The 20,096-nt window shown below is 45.6% G+C and overlaps 3 protein-coding genes across 10 annotated transcripts in view; 1 reads left to right on the top strand and 2 right to left on the bottom strand.

Moving 5' to 3' along the window:
* Positions 1 to 14,564, top strand: part of rapgef1b (Rap guanine nucleotide exchange factor (GEF) 1b) — a 41,031-nt gene extending 26,467 nt beyond the window's left edge. For 2 of the 8 annotated variants that reach the window (XM_076757576.1, XM_076757578.1), the window contains exons 10-27: positions 817 to 1,341; positions 2,196 to 2,398; positions 4,602 to 4,763; positions 6,563 to 6,709; positions 7,201 to 7,293; positions 8,262 to 8,347; positions 8,588 to 8,693; positions 9,433 to 9,508; positions 9,902 to 9,986; positions 11,060 to 11,152; positions 11,658 to 11,843; positions 11,982 to 12,066; positions 12,175 to 12,269; positions 12,387 to 12,465; positions 12,554 to 12,655; positions 12,771 to 12,868; positions 12,957 to 13,085; positions 13,346 to 14,564. In XM_076757576.1, coding sequence (XP_076613691.1) covers positions 817 to 1,341; positions 2,196 to 2,398; positions 4,602 to 4,763; positions 6,563 to 6,709; positions 7,201 to 7,293; positions 8,262 to 8,347; positions 8,588 to 8,693; positions 9,433 to 9,508; positions 9,902 to 9,986; positions 11,060 to 11,152; positions 11,658 to 11,843; positions 11,982 to 12,066; positions 12,175 to 12,269; positions 12,387 to 12,465; positions 12,554 to 12,655; positions 12,771 to 12,868; positions 12,957 to 13,085; positions 13,346 to 13,496 — 2,501 coding nt within the window. In that variant the 3' untranslated portion in view covers positions 13,497 to 14,564. Of the gene's footprint in view, positions 1 to 816; positions 1,342 to 2,195; positions 2,399 to 4,601; positions 4,764 to 6,562; positions 6,710 to 7,200; positions 7,294 to 8,261; positions 8,348 to 8,587; positions 8,694 to 9,432; positions 9,509 to 9,901; positions 9,990 to 11,059; positions 11,153 to 11,657; positions 11,844 to 11,981; positions 12,067 to 12,174; positions 12,270 to 12,386; positions 12,466 to 12,553; positions 12,656 to 12,770; positions 12,869 to 12,956; positions 13,086 to 13,345 lie in introns of all 8 variants that reach the window. The other 6 variants (XM_076757577.1, XM_076757580.1, XM_076757579.1 and 3 more) reach the window with 6 other exon arrangements.
* Positions 14,565 to 14,624: 60 nt separating this feature from the next.
* On the bottom strand, positions 14,625 to 17,536 carry uck1 (uridine-cytidine kinase 1). The gene is made up of 7 exons (XM_076757573.1): positions 17,348 to 17,536; positions 16,704 to 16,863; positions 16,095 to 16,191; positions 15,852 to 15,994; positions 15,679 to 15,773; positions 15,540 to 15,588; positions 14,625 to 15,457 (listed from the first exon to the last, which is right to left on the bottom strand). The coding sequence occupies exons 1-7, from the start codon at positions 17,435 to 17,437 to the stop codon at positions 15,270 to 15,272; spliced, it is 822 nt and encodes a 273-aa protein (XP_076613688.1). The 5' UTR covers positions 17,438 to 17,536; the 3' UTR covers positions 14,625 to 15,269.
* Positions 17,537 to 17,653: 117 nt separating this feature from the next.
* dnlz (DNL-type zinc finger) lies at positions 17,654 to 19,177 on the bottom strand. Its single transcript, XM_076757574.1, has 3 exons — positions 18,779 to 19,177; positions 18,495 to 18,634; positions 17,654 to 17,943 (listed from the first exon to the last, which is right to left on the bottom strand). Exons 1-3 carry the CDS (start codon positions 19,115 to 19,117, stop codon positions 17,790 to 17,792), a joined length of 633 nt encoding a protein of 210 aa, XP_076613689.1. The 5' UTR covers positions 19,118 to 19,177; the 3' UTR covers positions 17,654 to 17,789.
* Between the last annotated feature and the right edge of the window lie 919 nt (positions 19,178 to 20,096).

Here is a 20,096-nt window from a genome sequence, read left to right as displayed (position 1 = left end):
ATATCATTTCATCAGAATGGAATCTAGAACAGAATCCTCTTATCTTAATAAATCTGAGCTTTCATCATCCACTATTAATTAAAGATGTAAATGGCTAATATCAAGGATTCAGAATAGATCTGTAATCAGCTTTTGTTAACTGAGAAGCCAGACAAACTACTCCTTTATTAGTAGCCTAATTACAGGTGTACCCTACTTACTTTTAGAAATATTAAAGATCCCAAATGCATAACCATTTAAGTTTAGAATATTGGGCATTAAATTAAGAGAATCTCTTGCATTTGACATCATCAGCCGATGATTTCTCTCAAGAGGAGTCGTCACTCTGCTGAACTCGTTGAACTACAAAAACACAGACCATTTGCGGTCATAGAGTAGCATTACAGAGTGATGTTTCTCTTCACTCTCAAACCACACACAGACACCGGCTGGGAAAGAACACACTGACCAGACAACAGCCAAAAGTTTCCGTTTACTGTAACCATAACAGAATTAGCGCTAGTTAGCTGCAGCTAATGTAGTCTGCTGCTGGTGTGATTTTAAATGTGGTATTCTGTGATGGATATAAATGAGAAGCCTGCTTGTGTTACCTAAATATTTTCAGTACGGCTCTTTGTTAATAAAAAGCAGGGAGGAGAGATAAACAGGACAGGGAGTCTAAAATGGAACCAACTATCAGAACCAACCCTTGACAAACCTTTGCTAATGTGCACTGATTCATTAAAATGTTTCATCTCACCTGTCATGAAGTTTGTGCGACAGTCTGAGTGTATGGTGAATCAAGATGTAATTTGTACCTTTTCTTTATCTTTTCAGACAACACAGAGACATACGACCCGGATTATGACTTCCTCCACCAGGATTTGTCAGCTGGGGATAACCTGCCCCCAATACCGGTAGGAGGGTGCTTGAGCCCCCTGCCTGAGTCTCACAGCGAGTCCTCTTCCCCAGTCCCCGGACAGCATCCCTCACATCCCCGCTTCAGCGCTCCTCCACCCCAGCAGTCGCCAGAATACTGGACCCCACAGCCCAATCAAACCAATCCCTTACAGTCCTCCCGCATCAGCGCGCCCCCCGCCCTGCCACAGAAGAAGCGACGCAGCACCCAGACATCGCCCTTCCCAGACGCAGGATCCAGGGTGCTGTACGAGCGCTACCCCTCCCAGTATGACAACTTGTCAGAAGAGGAGCGGCACCCGACACCTCCATTCCCCCTTTTCACACCTATCTCACCCATGCCCCAGACAAATGGGGGCGTCTTCGCAGCCCAGTACATAGCCAGCGAGAATGCAGACGTCCCCGCCAGCCCACCGCCACTGCCAGAAAAGAAAAGCAGACACAGTAAGTGAGGGTAAAGGAGGGGATGGGGGACATAATGAGAGAGCGATGAAGGAAAGGAAGAAGAAAGACATTTAAATGAGGTGACTGAGCAGAGGGCACGGAAACAAAGGGAGGGACAAACAGTGTAATGCAGGCAAGAATAAAGGAAGGGATGAGGTCGATTTAGGAAGGGACAGTGGGACATTGGCTGCACTTGTCATCAGTTCATTGAAGCATAGCTTATGTCAAGGAAATATTCCGCTGTGAATAGAGGCAGGAAGTGAATACCAGGATGTGCTACAATGGGTCCGGCTCCAGGGGCACAGAGGGCAACATTTGGTCATTTCCTGACACACCTGCTACATCACTTCCTCTCAAGCTACTGTATTATGTCATTCCATACAGTCACCACTTCCTGTTAGCTGAAACACTTGAGTGGACAACTGTCTTGAAGTCGGTTTAAAGAGGCATGTCACAGATTGGGCATGGTGTACAAGTGAATGCTACACAGCCTGTGAACGCCGATTTAACAGGAGATCAAGCTGTTAATCACTTCCTGCCCTCCATCTGTAGTTTGCACTGCAACAAAAGAGTGACGTGACATCATATGCAAACAAACTCTTCTGAGACAATAACTGATGATGTCATGGTAAAGATGTTTGTACAGCACAGGAAGGGTCTAATGACAGATGCTTAATGCATCATGGGAAATGTAGGACATTGTGGGAGCAATACATGATCCAAAATATGAACGTTGAGAGGATGAAATTGACTGTTGAAAAAATCCATTCTTGACTTGAGTGGAGTTTAAAGTCATAACTCAAAGCAAAAAAAACGATAAATGCTTCATGATCTAATCCGTCTCCCTCCTCCAGTCCTCCAGTACATGCAGTTTGTGGAAGACTACTCTGAGCCGCAGCCCTCCGTGTTCTACCAGATGCCACAGAGCGAGAGCATCTATGAGCAGCGTAATAAGCGCTTCCAGGAGGTGTGCGGCTTCAACGACTCCTTCAGCAGCACCGATTCAGTCCACGAGCCGCTGCAGCCTCCAGCGCTGCCCCCGAAACAAAGGCAACTGGTACGAACCCTCTCTGCATGCCCTTCTGAAGATCTTTGATAGTGTACAATTTCTCCTCCTTCCAGGGTAGAAGCAAATAAGTGTCTTTTGCAAGAAACAGTTGGGTAAACTCATTTGAACGGTGTCAGCAAAGCTGTAATTTACATTCCTGAAATTGTTCAGTTGATCATCCTCAAATTTAGACCAAAACGTTGAGGCTGTGGAGCCTTCATTGATTGCACTATTGATTTGTGAGACTATACCTAGAATCATGTGACGGAGAGTGTTGTGAGGACAGGGCTGCTGGCACATGGGAACAATGTAAAAAACTCTCTGCATCAGAGCTCGGCCCAATGTCTTCATGCTTCATGCTGGCTGGGAAGGAATGCAGATTGCATTCTGGGGCTAAAGTACATTCCTGTGGTAATCCTCATCAATTTTCTCTCAAGCCTCCTCCTATCTTGTTATCTCTCTCACCTCTTCAGTCCCTCCTCCTTATTCTTTCTACCCCCCCCCCTTTGCCGTTTTAGTAACCACAGCAGATTTCTGTGGGCAGACGAGGTGTTTGGTTGTTAGTGGGAGATAAGACCGGCCTTTATCAGATCCAGTCTGCTTATCTTAATCTGGGTCGGTGTCTGGGTTAATTGAGACAACTGTCTGACAGAGATTCAGTGAGGAGAGAGAGGAAGAGACACGATAGGACAGGTCATAGCGGGGGAGGGCACACCGTGATGAGCCATGTGACTTTGAAACCTTTATTACAGAGTCAGACAAGAACAGTTTGGGTTATTGTTATTTTCCATTAGATTTGTGTGCATTTCTTAATTCTCACTGGTTTTAAGTGGCAGGGGCTCAGTTACAAAAATGTGATGTCTCTACAATCACAATTTAGCAGCACGCAGATTGGAATCTGAGGACAGTTGATTGGTTAATTGGTCAGTTTCAATCAAATATGTTCAGACCATACCCACACAACCCTAACGAAGCAGATTACCTGAGTTTTTGAGTGTTAAGGTGTTCATAAATTCTACCTTATGATTGTCATTTATGTCATTATGAATATCTAATTTTATGGAGAAATACTTACATTTGAAAGTTTATAAGAAAGTTTCTTTGCCAGGCTGAAATGTGCTAGAATTCCCTTTAATGATCACCTCTGGAGAGCTCCAAAACCAGCAAAGCATTGCACGTTCAGTGGTTGATCATAAGACACAAAAAACACTCGTCTATTCCTCCTTACTTATGCATGCTGCACATATTTGAAAGTGACAAATTGATCTGCAGTTGGCCTAAAGCTTTGAAGTAACGAGGACGGTACGTTTGCGGACAATAAACAGATGACGCTTCTCTCCAGGGTATAACTGGATGTACAGTATCACAGCCCAGTGAAGAAAATAGACTTTGTGGCTGAGTGGCAGTCTACCCGGGCCACCTCCGAGAGTCTTTCTTCTTTCGCTTTGTCCATTGTCCTCTCTCTGCCACCACAACTGTGTATTTGGAGTCCTGTGCCCGGCTTTTATTTTTATCATTCTTTTGTCTGAGCACACAGTCGAGCTGCACTCATCTCCGCTCCCGCCGCAAGGCCTAATCTGGCCTCATGTTTTGGACTTGATGAGCTCGTGGCCCAGTGGAATAAGCCTGTTTGCCTCCTCCATAAACCCATGTTCCAGGCTTACACGCTTTGGCGACTTTACATGGCTTTGCAAAAAAAAAAAAAAGTCAGTTCAGCTGCTGTGTGGATAAGGACACGGGTGAAAAAAACAGAGCGGATAATATTGGCCCGGTTTAGAACGTGTTGGCCTGGTTTCTGTAAGGTTCAGCACGTTAAAGGAGAGTTTATTGCGCTGTAACGGTAGATGTAAATGTAACCTGTTTGCATCACATGACCCTCTAGCAATTAGGGCTTTCTAGGAAGAACTCATATTCAGTAACACTAAAACAGCAGTGGTTCTGCTCAGTATTTGTCCGCTGCCTGTAAGCTGAACGACCAGAATCCTCCTCAGCTTTCACCACTTTGACTTCACCACTCTGCTGCTGAACTTTGATTAAATCTGCTCTAATTCAGTCTTGCTTACTAGTGTAATCAACTGTCCCCTTTTTTCTTCTTTTTTCCTCCCTTAACGCCCTGTTTTCCCTCCTTGCCTTTTCTTAACCCCTATTCCTCTCACCCCCTTTCTTTTCTATCTTTTCTACCTTTCTTTCTTCTTCTTTGTTTCTATCTCAGGCCTCCCACTCTTCCTCCCCCTCTTCCTCCTCTTCCTCCTCTCTCTCCTGCCACCTCCAGCCGTCTGTAGCGGCCATGGAGGAGGCGGGCTCTGGGCTGGGCCTCAGCATGTCCGTTTCTAACTCCTACCTGATTGGCCAAGCGTCCTTGACCACGCCCACGGTGAGTTCCCCTGCCCGCCCCTGCTTAAACCCCATTCCTCCACCTCCATTCCTCCACGCCCGTGTGGGTGCTGTGTGGTCCTGGACTGGTCCAGGAGCAGCTTGACCTGTGTGTGCTCCATATGTGATACAGTCTGTTTTTCTGCCCCTGGCCCTCTGAGGTTTGTCATGGGGCCATCCCTCAGGGGTCGTGGTTTGGTTGCTGTGTGGTCCTTGGTTTTGTTCATCCACCCACCCATGTGTGCCTTTGTTTTGACAGTGTGAATTTGTTGCTTTGTCGTGTGTTTTTCTTCCTTTTGCTGAGGCATTAGATACGGTGTTATTAATGTGTGCTTTGAGTGTGTGCAGTTATTTGTTGTGGTTCAGTGCAGCCAAGCTTGTGTGTCGCGCTGAAGCATTCCTCCAGATGACAGGTAATTATTTGACCCCCTCTTTTCAGTTTGCCCCAGGGTTAACTGAAAAGAGGTTGTGAATTGTGCGGCTGCAGCGGCTCATCCAAATATCACAGGTCTGTCAGGCCTTTGGTTGGAGATCAGAAATCACAAAATATCCCTTTGTTGGAGTAACTGGAACTGGTTAATCAGTGCTATATTCCACTTACTTGGGGCCTGACCACATAGCGGACTTGGCTATGTGTTACAGTGGTTTGTCAGTGTTTTGGGAGGGGTTGACCCATGATGACCCCATGGTGTGCGAGGCACCCCAAAGAGACATTGTGGATCTCCCTCAGGATATCTCCAGTGGAATGCAGCACCAGATGGACCTGATGGAAAACACATTCCTCCTGTTTCTGCTCCTCTTCCCTCCTCTCCTCCTCGTCTTTTTCGTCCTCCAGCGTCTCTTGTCCACTCTCCACTTTCTCCTATCTGTCTTGTCTCCGTTTCTCCTTTCGCCATGCTGTAGCCTCCTCGCCCCCCTACAAAATGCACACACGCATCCACACCTCCCGTTTGTCTGTTTCTGTGGAATGTTTGCATTCCTCAGCTCATTGGGCTATGATGTTTTGGGGGGAAGGCATGCCAGGAAGCTGCATTGCATATGATGAGTGGAAAGAGGAATATTCAGCAGTTCATTTTTGCGTGGAAGTATCTCTCCTCCCGTGTGTTGCTGCTGTTAGCATAGACAGGATGTCCCAACTTTATCAGCACGTTTTTAAGACCGCTGCTAAGAAAATGGGTGAATGAGGGCGGGGGGGTTTCATTTCCAGCCCAGCCGACGTGTCTGTGCATGAACGCATGCATGCATTGGTGTGTATGTGTCAGCCAAGTGTGTGCCGTGTTTATCAGCGATCTGTGTATGTGCCGCTCCATGCTGGTATGCTGAAACAGGGCTGATATGTGTAACGTGTCGAAACAGGTTACCACTACCTCCCCTCCAGACAGGCATCCTCTCAGCTGGCCACACACACACACACACACACACACACACACACATCTTTTGTCTTACACATACACACATACGTATTCAGAGCTGATGCTAGCTTATCTCTGTCCTTGTTACACATTTCCGTCTTGCCATCACACTCACTGGAGATGTTTTTGTTGCCACTGGTTCCAGTTCGCATTTATTGGGTGTGCGTGTGTGTGTGTGTGTGTGTGTGTACATTTCATGTTCAGGCACATCACTCACATAGTCCAGGCTTAACGGAGGTGTTGGAGAATGAGGTGAACACTTATTCCCCTCCTCTGCTCAGCTTCTCTTTCTACCTGCTCTGTCTTCACCTCTCTGATCCTTTAGTCCTGTCTTTTTATTTTATTCTTTTTTTTTCTTTCCTGCTTTCCTTCTTTCCACCAATCGCAGAGCTTGGACCAGGTTGCCTTGACCAATGCCACCATTCTGGATGGCAGCGGGGGCGGGCCCAACGGTTCCCTGGCTGGCTCAGTGGGCTCTGTGGCTGTCTGTCTTCCTTCTGAGTCTTCTCTCACTGACTCTCTCCACACCTCAGCGGTGAGCTTACAAAGGATAGATGTTGGAAGCACAAGCAGGGCACATGAACCAGCCCTCGACGGCAGATGATAAAATGTGACACGGGACCTCTTCTCCTGGTGGATTGGTGTTAGATTACAACAGTTCGGAGTTCACTATTGTTGCTCAGATGATAATATAGTGACTCATTCACTTAGTGGCATCTTGGTGTCATTATCACTGCCCACAAACTGTCTGCTGTCTGATTATTGGTCTTAAAAGAATCCCAGTAGAGCACGTTGCACTGCATGTTCTTTTTGCAAGTAAATACTATTACCTTTACAAATGATGCACTCCAGTGCCACCTGGTGGTCTTGAGAACACTGAGCTGGGAAACACACTGCTCACTGGACCAAACCTCAGCTAGCCGCTATCTCTCCTCCTTAGCCACACATCACACTTGACGTCTGTTAGCACTGTGCCCCTCTCCGCGCCCTTACGCCTGGGTTTGTGTCCCTCCTCTCTTCCCGTAGAGCGAGAGCGCGAATGACGAGGGCGGGGAGGGGGAGTACGTCAACTTGTACTCATCCAGCCAGGCCAATGGGGAGCTGCCTCTCTCCCTCAGAGTAAGTAGCTGACCGCCATGGGTGAAAGGTCAATTCCATCAACGTGTCTCGCTTCAGGATATGAATCAATTTGAAATGCGGCGAGGGGTTTGAAGCAAGGTTTGACTGGCAGGTATCACTCGCTTCACTCATCTGTTGCGCAGAGCTGCTCTTATTGATTCACCTCGTGAACTGATGACGCAGAAATGGAATGTGAATGCAGCCAAACCTGACTGAGCATGACTTCAGGTTCTCGGGTTTGCCTGCAAGTGACTTCCATGCTGTGGTTGGTGTCTGTGGAGAAAGATGTCCATCTGTATGTTGTTGTGTCTGCCTGGCGAGGTTATTGCTGTCTCTCTGGCTGCGCTTCTGCTGTAACAAGCATTTAACCTTGTTCCAATCTAACACCTGACACGTGGCTGCTCCAAAAGGGATTCTCAATGGTTCACCAGTTTTCAATTTTCCAATAACATTCCCCGTAACAGCTTATGTGCACTTGTGCATGTGTGACAGCGTGTGTTTGTGTGCGCTTGTGTTTGTATTCCCTTGGGCCAGCGAGTGCGTTTCGTGGGTGTATTTTAGGCATGTTTGGGTTGTGGTGTGTGTAACTGTAAGTGAGATCGAGAGCGGAAGAGACGACCTATGGATGTGTGATTGTAGTTTTACATTCGGTGCAGTTTCAGTGTGTATGGTGTCCTTCTGTTTTGGCTCTCATCTGTTGGGTTACTGAGGAAAAGCTGCATTTCACCATCACCTTTAAACCTGATCAAAGTCCACACTAATAGGAATAACATCCTCTGTACACATAGTGATATATACACTGTACATAGCATCCATCCTCCTCTCCACCTAAAGTGTAGCATGCCCCGGTGGTTCCTGCGACCTCATCAGCAGCCGTCTCTCTGTCACTGCATGGAACCATTCACCAGTGATGTTCCATGTAACCTACAGTACAGATGCTGATTATTGCTTTTCCCTCCATTGATTAGGAAACGATCACAGCTGACGATGTACTTCAAGACCCCACCCCTCAGATGCCATCCTCCAATAGCAAAGAGGGTTTGGACAAGGAAAGGTACGGGTCACAGTGTTAACATCCAGTGGTAACATATAACTTATACTGCAACTAACTGTAACTTTTCTGTTATTTTCTCAGTTATTTTATCATTTATTGTCTATATAATGTTTTTTTCAAGAGCTCAAGATGATGAATTCAAATAATTTGTTTTGCAACCAGTCCAAAACTCAAAGATGGTGCCTCAGACAGCAGTGAGTGTTTCTGTGCTGATGGCACTTCTTTGTGCGTTTGTTGCAGGAGGCAGAAGTCGACAGAGTCGGCTGGGAGCGACGAGGAAGACGTGGACGAGCTCTCCCTCATAGACCACAAGGAGATCATGAGCAGGATAACACTAAAACAAGAAGTAAGACAGCCGCCATCGCTGCTGCTGTGCTCTGTTTTTCGAAATGTGCTGTGACAGAACTGTGCTGCACCAGCATACAAAGCACATTTTATCATGTTAGTCCAGCGCAGGCTAAAGGTCACTGTGAGTCACTCAGATGTGAAATCAGATCCTGAGATTCACCACTGATAGCCGTGCTGCCCTCTGGAGTTAACGCTCTGAAACTGCAGAGCTGAGATTGAGAAACCGCCCTCCTCCTCCGCCTCCTCCTTCTTTGTCCTGTGTGGTGCAGTCTGATGGACAGATGTGTGAAAATGCTGCTCGCCACTCTGCAAGGTTAGGGGCAATGTGACAGCACTGATTTACAGAAGGAGATAGGGAGAATCAGAAGTGGAGGGAGGAAAGATTTACAGCCTGTGATGCCATCCAGAGCTGTTACAGAAGAGATATTGCAGTGGTGGTGCCTTTATCATACACAAGTCTGACTTTTTCTTCGTCATCAGAGGAGCTGGTGCAGGACAGGGGGAGGTGGGGGCCTTTCAGAGGGGGCGGAAGCAAAAAAAAAAAAAAAAAAAAAAAAACAGGCAGAAGAAGGGAAGGTGCAAGCTACATTTTGGGCTAGCCTGCATCACTCCACATCAAGTCTAACCACTCTTTTCCTCTCTCGCTCTCCATCTCATCCACCTCTCTCCACCCTCCTGTCTGTCGTTCATTTTCTCTTAATTCTTTGCACCTCGCTCGCTCTCCTTAATTTCCCCAGAATGATGATGGGCCTGACGTCCGTGCTGGATCAGGAGATATTCTATTAGTCCACGCTACAGAAACAGACCGCAAAGGTACAGTACAGAACACGTCGAGGCTGGTGCTCCCCCCATGTGTTTGAGACATGCAGCACAGTGTGTTACTGGGCTTCGGGGTCACTGGAACAGCCTTGTTTTGCAAGCTTGACAGACCTGCAGTGATACTGTGTATAAAGAATGGCTGTATTTGTATTTGTAAAGTGTGCTTCTTTAGTTTGAGTGATATGTTATTACTTTCTAATCTCGTCATCTGAGGAGCGTTTTAGATAGCCTCAGTCTCTCTCTCTGCCTCAGTTATTTGCGATGTGTCAGTCTGGGTATGTAGCTTTCAGTTTGATGGTGTGCCTTCAGCTTTAGTTAGTTAATTGGGAACCTTGGCTGCACTTCAACTGAAATATGCTGCTTTTTTCCTCTGTTTTTGCCCGACAGATCTTGTTTTGTACTGTGAAGCCTTTCTGACAACATATAGGACTTTTATAACCCCCGAGGACCTCATTAAGAAGCTACACTACAGATATCCTTTTCAAATCGCTCAAAGTGTCACTGAGCTTACCCGTTTTGTTCGCTGAAGGCTGTTTTTCTTGTTTAGTTATTTCTTTTTTAAAATCCTTATTTACCAAGGAAAGACTTCTTTATCTTGTTTGCTCTCACTCAGCTCTGTCAATTACAAGCATTCATATGTGAAGGCCACCAGAACAGCTGTAATCCTCTGCTGATGGATTCTGAAGTCTTAATTATGACTGAAAATAAACTATTGGGTGAGTCTGTGATTGTGTGCCATGCTGAATGGCACCTCAAGAGAGCAAGTATCATGAACTCCTCCCTCTAAGATTGTCCCTGCTGTGATCTAGAAAGCTGTCTCTGCAGTATCTCTCTTCTGTGTGTAATGTTTTGTCACTGTTTTAAACCATGCTAGCGGCAGGCCTCCAGAAATGTCTGTGTTAGTTTGTCAATTACTAGATGGATGACCATGACATTTGGTACAGACATTCCCATCAGGATGAATTGTGGTGACTTTTCATCGAGCTTCATCATGAGGTCAAAACCTTTAGAATAAAAATGATCCAGCAACTGTTAGCATGGCAGTATGCTAAACCAAGATGGTGAACATGATAAAGAGTATACCTGCTAAACATCAGCAAGCTAACATGCCCATAATAACAACATTGAGCATGTTAGCACAAAGCACAGCTCAGGTCCATCCTCACAGAGCAGCTAGCATGGCTGCAGACTCTTTGCCATGTAAAGATGTATGTTTGCATGCAGTGAGGCTGGGAGAGAACGAGCTTGCTTAAAGGAAACCACAGTTTTTGTGCCATAACAGTTTTTCCTAAATGTGAGTTTATTTTATATCCTAAACTTTCAATTTGTTGTTATAATGTCGGCAGACTGGAACACTGTGTGGGCTAAGAGCCAAACAATGACTGCTTTTTATCCTGGAGGGATGCACAGTTTTTTAAAACCACAAACCTTACACATCCTGTCTCATCATAAAGTGCAAGAGCTTGTAAACTCTTTGTTCAGCACGATGTTGTATTTTGTAATTCTCGTACAGTATTGTTTTCATTGCCCTTGACCACAAAGCACATACACTAGTTTCTGCCACAGTCCGGACACCTTCAAGAAGCGAGTCAGCAAGAACACGTTCTTTGTGCTGGTCCGTGTGGTGGATGAGCTGTGGTAAGTAGGACTCCGTGTTCTCGCCCTAAAGACCTTTTCAGACCACATGCTGCACCTCCTCAGAGAAACCTGCTTCCAAGCAGCTGTGACTTGTGGACAGGGAGGGTGTTTCAGTGAACTGCTAGTGATTTAAATGGGACTGAGATGCTGGGTATCGACACCTGTCGGCAGGCTGCATCATGCAGACTCATGCCTGATTGATTTGATGCTGGAACATGGATTAAAGTAATTCTTCAGTCGTATCACCTCACTAACAACGAATTGCAGCCTTGTATAATGTTTATTTGAACTCAATCATCCTAAGAGCTTTACTTTATTGTTCAGCTGACGGCTATGACCAGAATTATGTGCCTATGTCTGTAAAAGCATCCGGAGAGTTCCCTCTTTGTTCCAAGTCTCCCTTTAATTAACGTTGCATCAACAAGCAATTAAATTATTTCTTCCTCCTTCTGTTTACCCCATCACAAATTTGCTAATTTCCTGCTTCCCTTCCTCTGTCCTCCAGCTTGGTGGAGCTGACGGAGGACATCTTGAAACAGCTGATGGACCTGGTGTTCACGCTGGTGTGCAATGGCGAGCTCAGCCTCGCCCGCGTGCTCCGCAAGAACATCCTGGATAAGGTGGAGCAGAAGAAGCTGCTGCGCTACACTAACTCCCTCAAGCCGCTCACTGCCAGAGGGGTCTCTGCAAGGTACTGTGGGGGGTCAAGGCTCAGCTTTGTCTGGGATGGGATGTGTTGATGATTCGTGTAGTGAAACGTGACTCATTCTTATGGTCAGTGCCTAATATGCAATGCTGCTGAAGACTGACAGTTTGTGTGTCCTGCCAGGCCTGGAACTCTCCACGACTTCCGCAGTCACGAGATCGCCGATCAGCTCACGCTCCTCGATGCTGAGCTCTTCTATAAAATTGAGGTACAAGCGGCTTCTTTGTGTCATGGTATTTGTCGGCATCGATTATGTTTTGACACTGAGCTCCGCCGTCAGTCAGCCTCAACATTTCCTCTTCGTGCTTTCCTTCAGATCCCAGAGGTGCTGCTTTGGGCCAAGGAGCAGAATGAGGAGAAGAGTCCGAACCTGACTCAGTTCACAGAGCACTTTAACAACATGAGCTATTGGTACGAGCACACACTTCACATCTCGCTGTCTGTCAGCGGCGTTCCTGCCTTCCCTCATACGCCATCTTGCCTTCATAAATGCTGACAGCGCACTGTTTGTTCCTCTTTCTCCTGCAGGGTCCGCTCTCTGATAATCCAGCAGGAGAAAGCCCAAGACAGAGAGAAGCTGCTTCTCAAGTTCATCAAGATAATGAAGGTGAGTCAGAACCTCAGACTTCAGCATCCTAATTGTTGTGTCATTTCCTCGTTAACGCTGCAACGTTTCTACAAATTTCTTATTACAGCACTTACGAAAGTTGAATAATTTCAACTCCTACCTGGCAATACTGTCCGCCCTGGACTCTGCCCCCATCAGGAGACTGGAGTGGCAGAAACAGACCTCAGAGGTGAGAGGACCGTGATCTCCGTCACTGAATCGACACATCTGCTGTTATTGATCATAGAGAAGTATCATGATTACGTTCATTTTTTTCTCTCTCTTCCTCCTCATTCTCCTCTCAGGGATTGGAGGAATATTGCACATTGATTGACAGCTCCTCCTCCTTCAGAGCATACAGAGCTGCTCTGGCTGAAGTGGAGCCTCCGTGCATCCCGTACCTGTAAGTGTGAATGAATGTTTCTATGCGTGTCCGAAATCATTCTTTGGATGCGAGAGCCACAGCTTGACACGACCTCGCCTTCTTCCAGGGGTCTCATTCTGCAGGACTTGACCTTCGTCCACCTGGGGAACCCTGACCTCATTGACGGGAAGGTGAACTTCTCCAAACGCTGGCAGCAGTTCAACATCCTGGACAGCATGCGGCGCTTCCAGCAAGTGTAAGTCCACTGGGATGAAATTAAAGCGTGATGAAAAGATGCACGTAATCTTGATATATTATGAGAGAGCTTTGTAAACATCAGTCACCGTAATAAATGTCATCATTTGTTTGCCAGTGCCAGGAAACACAATGCATGTCTACTTTGGTTTTCATTAAATTTTAATATCATAAAACGTCGCTGTCATCTACACGCCTGCTGTTTGTTTTCTCGCTAATGAATTGCTGCATTCATCAAACCTGGACCTCTCCTCATCGCAGGCATTACGAGCTGAAGCGCAACGAGGACATCGTCTCATTCTTCAACGACTTCAGCGACCACCTGGCAGAGGAGGCCCTGTGGGAGCTGTCGCTGAAGATCAAGCCCAGGAACATCACCAGGCGCAAGACGGACCGCGAGGAGAAGACCTAGGGCCCGTGGGCCTTCCGAGACTGACCTCCAACTGTGCTTCATGACACTAACTCCACTTTACTACAGACTGAGAGAAAGACGAATGGAAGCTATCCGCTGGAGCTAATGGGAGACTTCATCGTGGGGAATGCAGAACAAACTACAGACATCTGAAGCGTGGCCGAGGTTTACAAAGAGCTCCTCTGCTCTGGGAGATTATAATTGGGATTACTGTGGCTCTGGCGTTTAGACGGGGGGAGAGGGGAGGAAGCCCGGTGCCAAGGAGGAGCGAAGAGTCACACGGAGCGGACAGGGAGACGCTACGGAAATAACCAAAGTCTGCTCCCTGGGCTCTCTGTTTTAGAGTGGAGCTGTTGCGTGTGCGTGAGATTAAGCTGAATGGTCCATTACTCTCCAAGTCGCTCCTTCCTCTTCCTTTATGTATGTGCCATTTGTTGGTCATCTTCTGCAACCCTCCCCGCTGGACTCACGAGTTCCCCTCAAGCAGCAGAAGCTCGAGCGCTGCCTTCCCTCAACTGTGACGTCAACACGCAGGCCGCAGACCCGAGAAACTGCTGGGGGTGGGGTGGGGGGCTTGAGGGGATCAGAACTTGAAGAGAGGATGACTGTTAAGAGACTGAGTTTGTTTTGAAACATTTTGTGTAAGAATCATGTATGGTTATGAAATGTATTATATACAGTGCTCCTTTTGTTCTTAAAAAGGATGTTTATGCTTATGAGAAGAGCTTAGCTTCTCCCAAAGTGCCATACGTGTGTGCACTAAAAAAAGCAAAGCAAAAACACAAAAAGATAAATTACTAAAGATGCTGTGATCTATGTATGTCATACTGAATCATTGTGTGCCGTGTTCAGGTGTAGAGAACCATCAGGCAGTCACAATCACATCCCAGTCATGTCGGTGTGTGAACGAGTGTTTGCGTGCGACTGAAGTCCTCGGTGACTTGTGTGTTTGTCATTCCAAAATGTGCTGTAGTAAATCATTTTGATTCCTTTTTGGGATAATGGTCAAAACCAACACATCACACTGTGCTATCAAACTCCAATAAAACAAACAGCTCTGTTTCTATACACGCTGCGTTGGTCAGAAGCTTCATTTTCAGCGACAAAATTCAAACAAGACTTTAAAACTTTATCACAGAATTTCCATTTATTGATGTACAGTGTGGTCAGTGGAAAATGAAGTTAAAAAAATTTAAGGCATGTAGTCAGCTGTAAATAATTAAAAAGGAAGCACTCAATCTAGGCGTGACAAAACCAAAGCACACAGCCACGTCGCCAAATTTGATTTAAATAACTTAAAACAAACAAGGAAAGCAACAAGACAACGGATGAGTATTAATATAATTTACATATAGTAATCTCCATTAAAGCAACAAAGAAGCAGGTATAAATACAAGGTCAAAGTGCAAAAGCTTGACTGAAAATAAACATTTAAATAACGCTTCCTACTCTCAACTGCATTGCCTTCCACATCAGTAACAGGTCACCTTACCACAGTCAACACTGAAAAATCCAACCATAACATGGAAGACTGTTACACATGAAAAGCGTAATTTGTGAGCGTATTGGTAGTTCACCAGGAATTTCTATAAAATGACAGGGAGGCTGCAGCACTGAACGCTTGCACTGTGGGATTGTGGATAATCTTTTTTTTTTAAATGCTGAAGAGGGTGAGATTGGCATCACCGTTGCTGACCCATCCAGCACAAATCAGTAGCAGCAATCCCAACTCAAAGCTCATATTATACAGTCCAGATGCACCCCTTCACAGTCTCAGTGAGGCCGACAGCTGGGCTCCAGCAGGACCCTCTTTCCTGAAGGGTTAGCGGCTCCGTTCTGCAGGTCACTCTGCTCAGAGATGGCCCGTTTTAAGGTCCGCCCGTTAATGGACCCGCGCTGCCATTTGCAGATGTCACCGTTCAGTATGTCCTGGATGTGCTGAACGATGAGGTTGATGGCCACTGGAGAGAGAGGGATGATTTGTAAAGCATTCACTCTGGAGAAACTAGCAGAAAAACATTTATTTAAAAAAGAAACACTTACCCATATTGTCAACTCCCCTTGGAATGATGACATCTACGTACTTCTTCGTCTGAGAGAGAAAGAAATGTCTTTAGAAATAAGAAAAGGGTCAGACAGAATAAGACAATAAGACTCAGTCAGTGATAACCAGCATACTTACAGGCAAACAAAACTCCTCAAAAGCAGGCTTGACAAATGTCGTGTACTGAGTGAGAATCTGCTCCAGGTCTCTCCCTCTCTTCATGTCTCGCAGAACTACAGAGAAAATCAGGTCAAAACATTGATATACTGCAGAAACATCTGGATTACAGTGCACGAGGGAAACATCGATACCTCTGCGAGACAGTCTGACGTCCGAATCCGTGTCCACGAAGAGCTTCATGTGAAACATATCCCGAACTTTCTGGGGGTAGAAGACCAGGATCCCCTCGAAGAGGACCACGTCTGCTGGGTAAACTGTGATCCTGTCTTCCAACCTGGAAAAAAGCACAAAGTTTTTCATGCAGAGGCACTGGTGATGAGAAGTAGTAACTCTGTGAAAAGCTGAAAAAAAGAGGTGAAACGCTTCCTTCCTACCTGGAATGAGTGACAAAGTCGTACGTTGGCACTTCAACCACCCGTCCCTCTACGATGTCCTTGATGGTTTTGTACATTAAATCATTGTCGAATGCCTCTGCAAGACAAACAGAAAGTGCTCATAATTACGTAATTTGGAAAAAGTATTATCACATATCCCAGCATCCTGCAAACTGCCCCAGAAGCCCCAGTGTTAACAAATCTTTGCAGCATGTGTGCAGTGAGAGTAACACTGAGAGCAGTCCGTTCCCTGTTGTTGTCAGACATCTTTGTCACTGCAACTTGACAACCATAATTGCAGGTTACTTGCTAAAAATATGCGACAGCTTGACTACATACCACAGACTGTACTTAAAACTATTCATTTGCAGATTGTGGATTCACAAACGAAAAATATTGACCTTTATAATTATCAGATATATCATTTGCAAACATCCAGTATTAGTAAGGATCACGGTTATGGGTTAACACTAATGAGGGGTAAAAACTGGGAAAGTAAAAGATTGTCTGGTCCAACAACAGTCCAATAATGTTTTGTTGGTGTGCCTTTTGACCCGCTGCAGGGAGGACTCTGGACGGAGAAAAGAGCAGTCTGTACCCTGGTCCTACCTGGGTGATCAAAGTTGTACTGGCCCTTCAGCGCTTTGGCCTTTTGGTCTGGAGTCAGGACCTTGTAGAAGCTGTCCTGGCTTATAATAGCCACCTTCCTCTGGCGGTGGTCCACCTTGTTCTGGCCCAGGAGCTCCATTATCTTGGCGCAAACTGTTGACTGTGGCAGAAAACTTAGATTATGCAACTATCGCTATTTATGACATGTCGTAATGCTTTCATTTAGTCAAAATAGCAAGTCTATGGTGTTGCCCTGAAGAATAGCAAGGGACAAAAGACCTTAAGTGTGAAATGAGGTGTACTATCAGTGACCTTCTCAATGTAGTGTTTCTCAGCTGACTCTGGGTCTGGCATTGCGAGGGAAATTGACAAATTTATTACAGCGGCTAGTTAGCTGTATGAAGCCCTTCGGTGCTAAAAGGTCCAAAAGAAGTGGTGGCACTAAAACTTAACAGGGAGCAAAAATACAATGACTGTTCCAGCGTGTTAATTAATTTAAGGAAAACAGTAACTGAGCGACGGCGGGGCCAGCAGGTTTGACAGTTCGCTTAATGCTAACTCTGGCGCTGCTAGCAAACTAAGCTAAGCTATTCGGGATGCTAATTTCCTTTATCAGGAGATCCTCTTGCCAAAAAAGGACTGACCTTGCCACTAGCGGTTCCTCCGCTGACCCCTATTAGGAAAGGACGATGCCGTGGCTTCTCTGCCTCGTCTAGAGCTCCGAGGGCATCCATTGCAGTCCAAGAAGTGGAAAAGACTGCAGGAATCTAGATAGCTTGGCTGAGCGCTAGCTTGGCTATCCGTCGCAACAACAACGTGCGACCGGATCTCGCGAGAACTACCGCTCTCAATCGAAACTGTAAACACAGGATAGCTTGGGGCAGAGTCCCATTCAGTATTTACATGCCTTTTACTATCTCATCTGCATCTGAGCTTATAGTTCGTGCCCCTGCTGCCAGTCTCGCTCATTTCCCTATTCCTTGCTCAGAATCCGTGACAACAATTACATCAGCAATTAATTTGTTTTTATTATGAAATCAAATATAAACATCTTACAATATACATATACACAGTATAAACACAGCATCATTGTTTTTCTGGGTCATTGTCTGATTTCTCTGTGTCTTCACCACGTTGTGACTCGTCTTTCCTCGATTCGTCCACCACTATCTCCAAAGCTGCGCTTCCTTCAACCCTCTTCACAGTCTCTCCTTTGGCAGCGAGGATTTCCTCGATGTTTCTGAAGTGTAAAGAAGCACAAGACACGAATCACTCAGAAACATACTGCACACACTGTTTCTGCAGTGCACTCTGAAAAGCCTGTGCTCTTAAAACATGTTTAAAGGGTTGCAGATATGTAGTTTGTTCATTTCATCAGTTATTCAGGATGACTTCTTTTAAAAGAGATGTTGCTGCCATGTCAACAGTGTGTACTGCATGTTAACTGTAGTGTGATGGTACATGTGTGCTGCTCCAACAACTGTGTCTCCTGAATGCCCAAGATTTCTCTCTTTTTAATTTCTCTTTTTTAACTCAAATACTGATATCAGTATCAGCATAAAAAAACATCCTTAGGTCTGCCTCTAATCACATGCCACCCAAATACTGTTGGATGGATGGATCCATTAAATATTAATTATCAGTGAACATGCGCAGGACCAGCATCAGTGCAACCACACCCTTCTCAGTTGTACAGGTTGGACAACCCTTCCCAACCCTTTCCAGGTTGGATGCTGTTATCAATCGACGACACATTCTGGTTCCGGTTCAGAGGTCAAAAGCACCACCAACCTCTTGCCTTCCAGGTCAGAGAACCAGCTGAGGTTATCAGCGATGATGTGGTGATTCTTACATCCTGGACATGTCACTATCACAACACCTTTGTGATAAGCCTGCTTCGATATCTTCTGCATGGACCTGGTAGAGCAAACCTGCACAAATGATAGAGCCTACATGTCAGGCACAACACCTTAGGACTCGGACACAGGTCACAACACAAAAAAAGGCAAACACACCAAAAATGTTCATTGAATGAAGCAAAGCAATGTCCCAGCACTGCTAGCTGCTGCTGGTACCTTGCACGTGTAAACGAGCTGGTAATGTGTTGACTGGATCTTTCCTACAGCGTCACTTCTGATACTCGGTGAAGTTGAAAATCCTCTGCAACTGCAAAGATTAGCTTCACACCTGTCGGCAGGTAACAACGCATGAACAGTGCGCCGGTCCTGTGAGGAGAGAAGCCCCGTCTTGGCTGTGGTCGTCGGTGGTCCTGGAGGACAAGAAACCGCCGTGCGGCGTCCTGACAGTGTTGAACGACTGTGATAAAAACACCGAAACAACCGGCGGACAGTCAGCATCGTCCTCGAGGAATCCGGTGAACGTAAAGTAACAAAACTTTGACGTAAAACTAACATGACGGGTGACGTTTATGTATTTAAGGACGTAAACATTGCTAACGATTTCATCAGCGTGTGGTTTGTCGCGGCATGATGACATCACATCGATGGGTCGTTTCAAAAATAATCTTTATTGACAAATTGTACAAATACAACAGGATCAGCATTGGCAGGACACTACAGGCGGGGTAATGGCAAATTATTTGTACAAAACTAGTATAATTTCAAACAAACAAAAGAATGTAACTAGGCAGGTACTTTTAATTTTAAGGCTTTCAGTTTATTTTACTGAGAATACGTATGTAAAAGTAAAACTCACACAGAGACAAGGTAAAAGATAATAACACGAGCTCCACCAGAGGTACTAAATGAATCGAAGCCAAACATGACACAACGCATGAAAATCAGTGTGTGTGTGTGTGTGTGTGTGTGTGTGTGTGTGTGTGTGTGTGTGTGTGTGTGTGTGTGTGTGTGTGTGTGTGCGTGTGTGTGTGTGTGTGTGTGTACAATGAGGATAAACAGGTAGGGCCCTGTGATTGGTCAATTCAAGGGGACTGCTGCCTCTGGATTGGATCAATGGATGTTAAAGCATGAATTCTGCAAAGCTATTTTAAGAAGTGCTGTTTATTTTAATATGTAACTGTGCAGTCATGAGTGACAGCCTTGTTCATCCTCATTGGCCATTGTAATATTTCTGCCTGCCCCTGGTGTGCATGTGAATGCAGTCTTAAGAAAAGAATAATGTAATAATTCTTGGAGTTTATTTTCACCAATAAAGATGATGTAGTGTTATATTCAAAGACAAAACACAACCACCAGAGGGTGACATAAGACACCGATATCGCCTCTCAGATTCAGATTTTCCTTACAATCTCAAAACTCTGTCTGGAATGGCCAGTGCGACCAGCATCCTGCAGTATATTATTATTGTAATGTTATCATCACCTCATTGTTTACCAGTTTTTTAGAAGGAAGAGGAGAAGCGTAGATTGTGCAT

This window comes from Chaetodon auriga, chromosome 19 (genome assembly GCF_051107435.1).
Source record: "Chaetodon auriga isolate fChaAug3 chromosome 19, fChaAug3.hap1, whole genome shotgun sequence".
NCBI classification, from domain to species: Eukaryota; Metazoa; Chordata; class Actinopteri; order Chaetodontiformes; family Chaetodontidae; genus Chaetodon; species Chaetodon auriga.
Note: the sequence above shows the minus strand (reverse complement) of the source record. Positions and strands in the feature narration are given on the sequence as shown.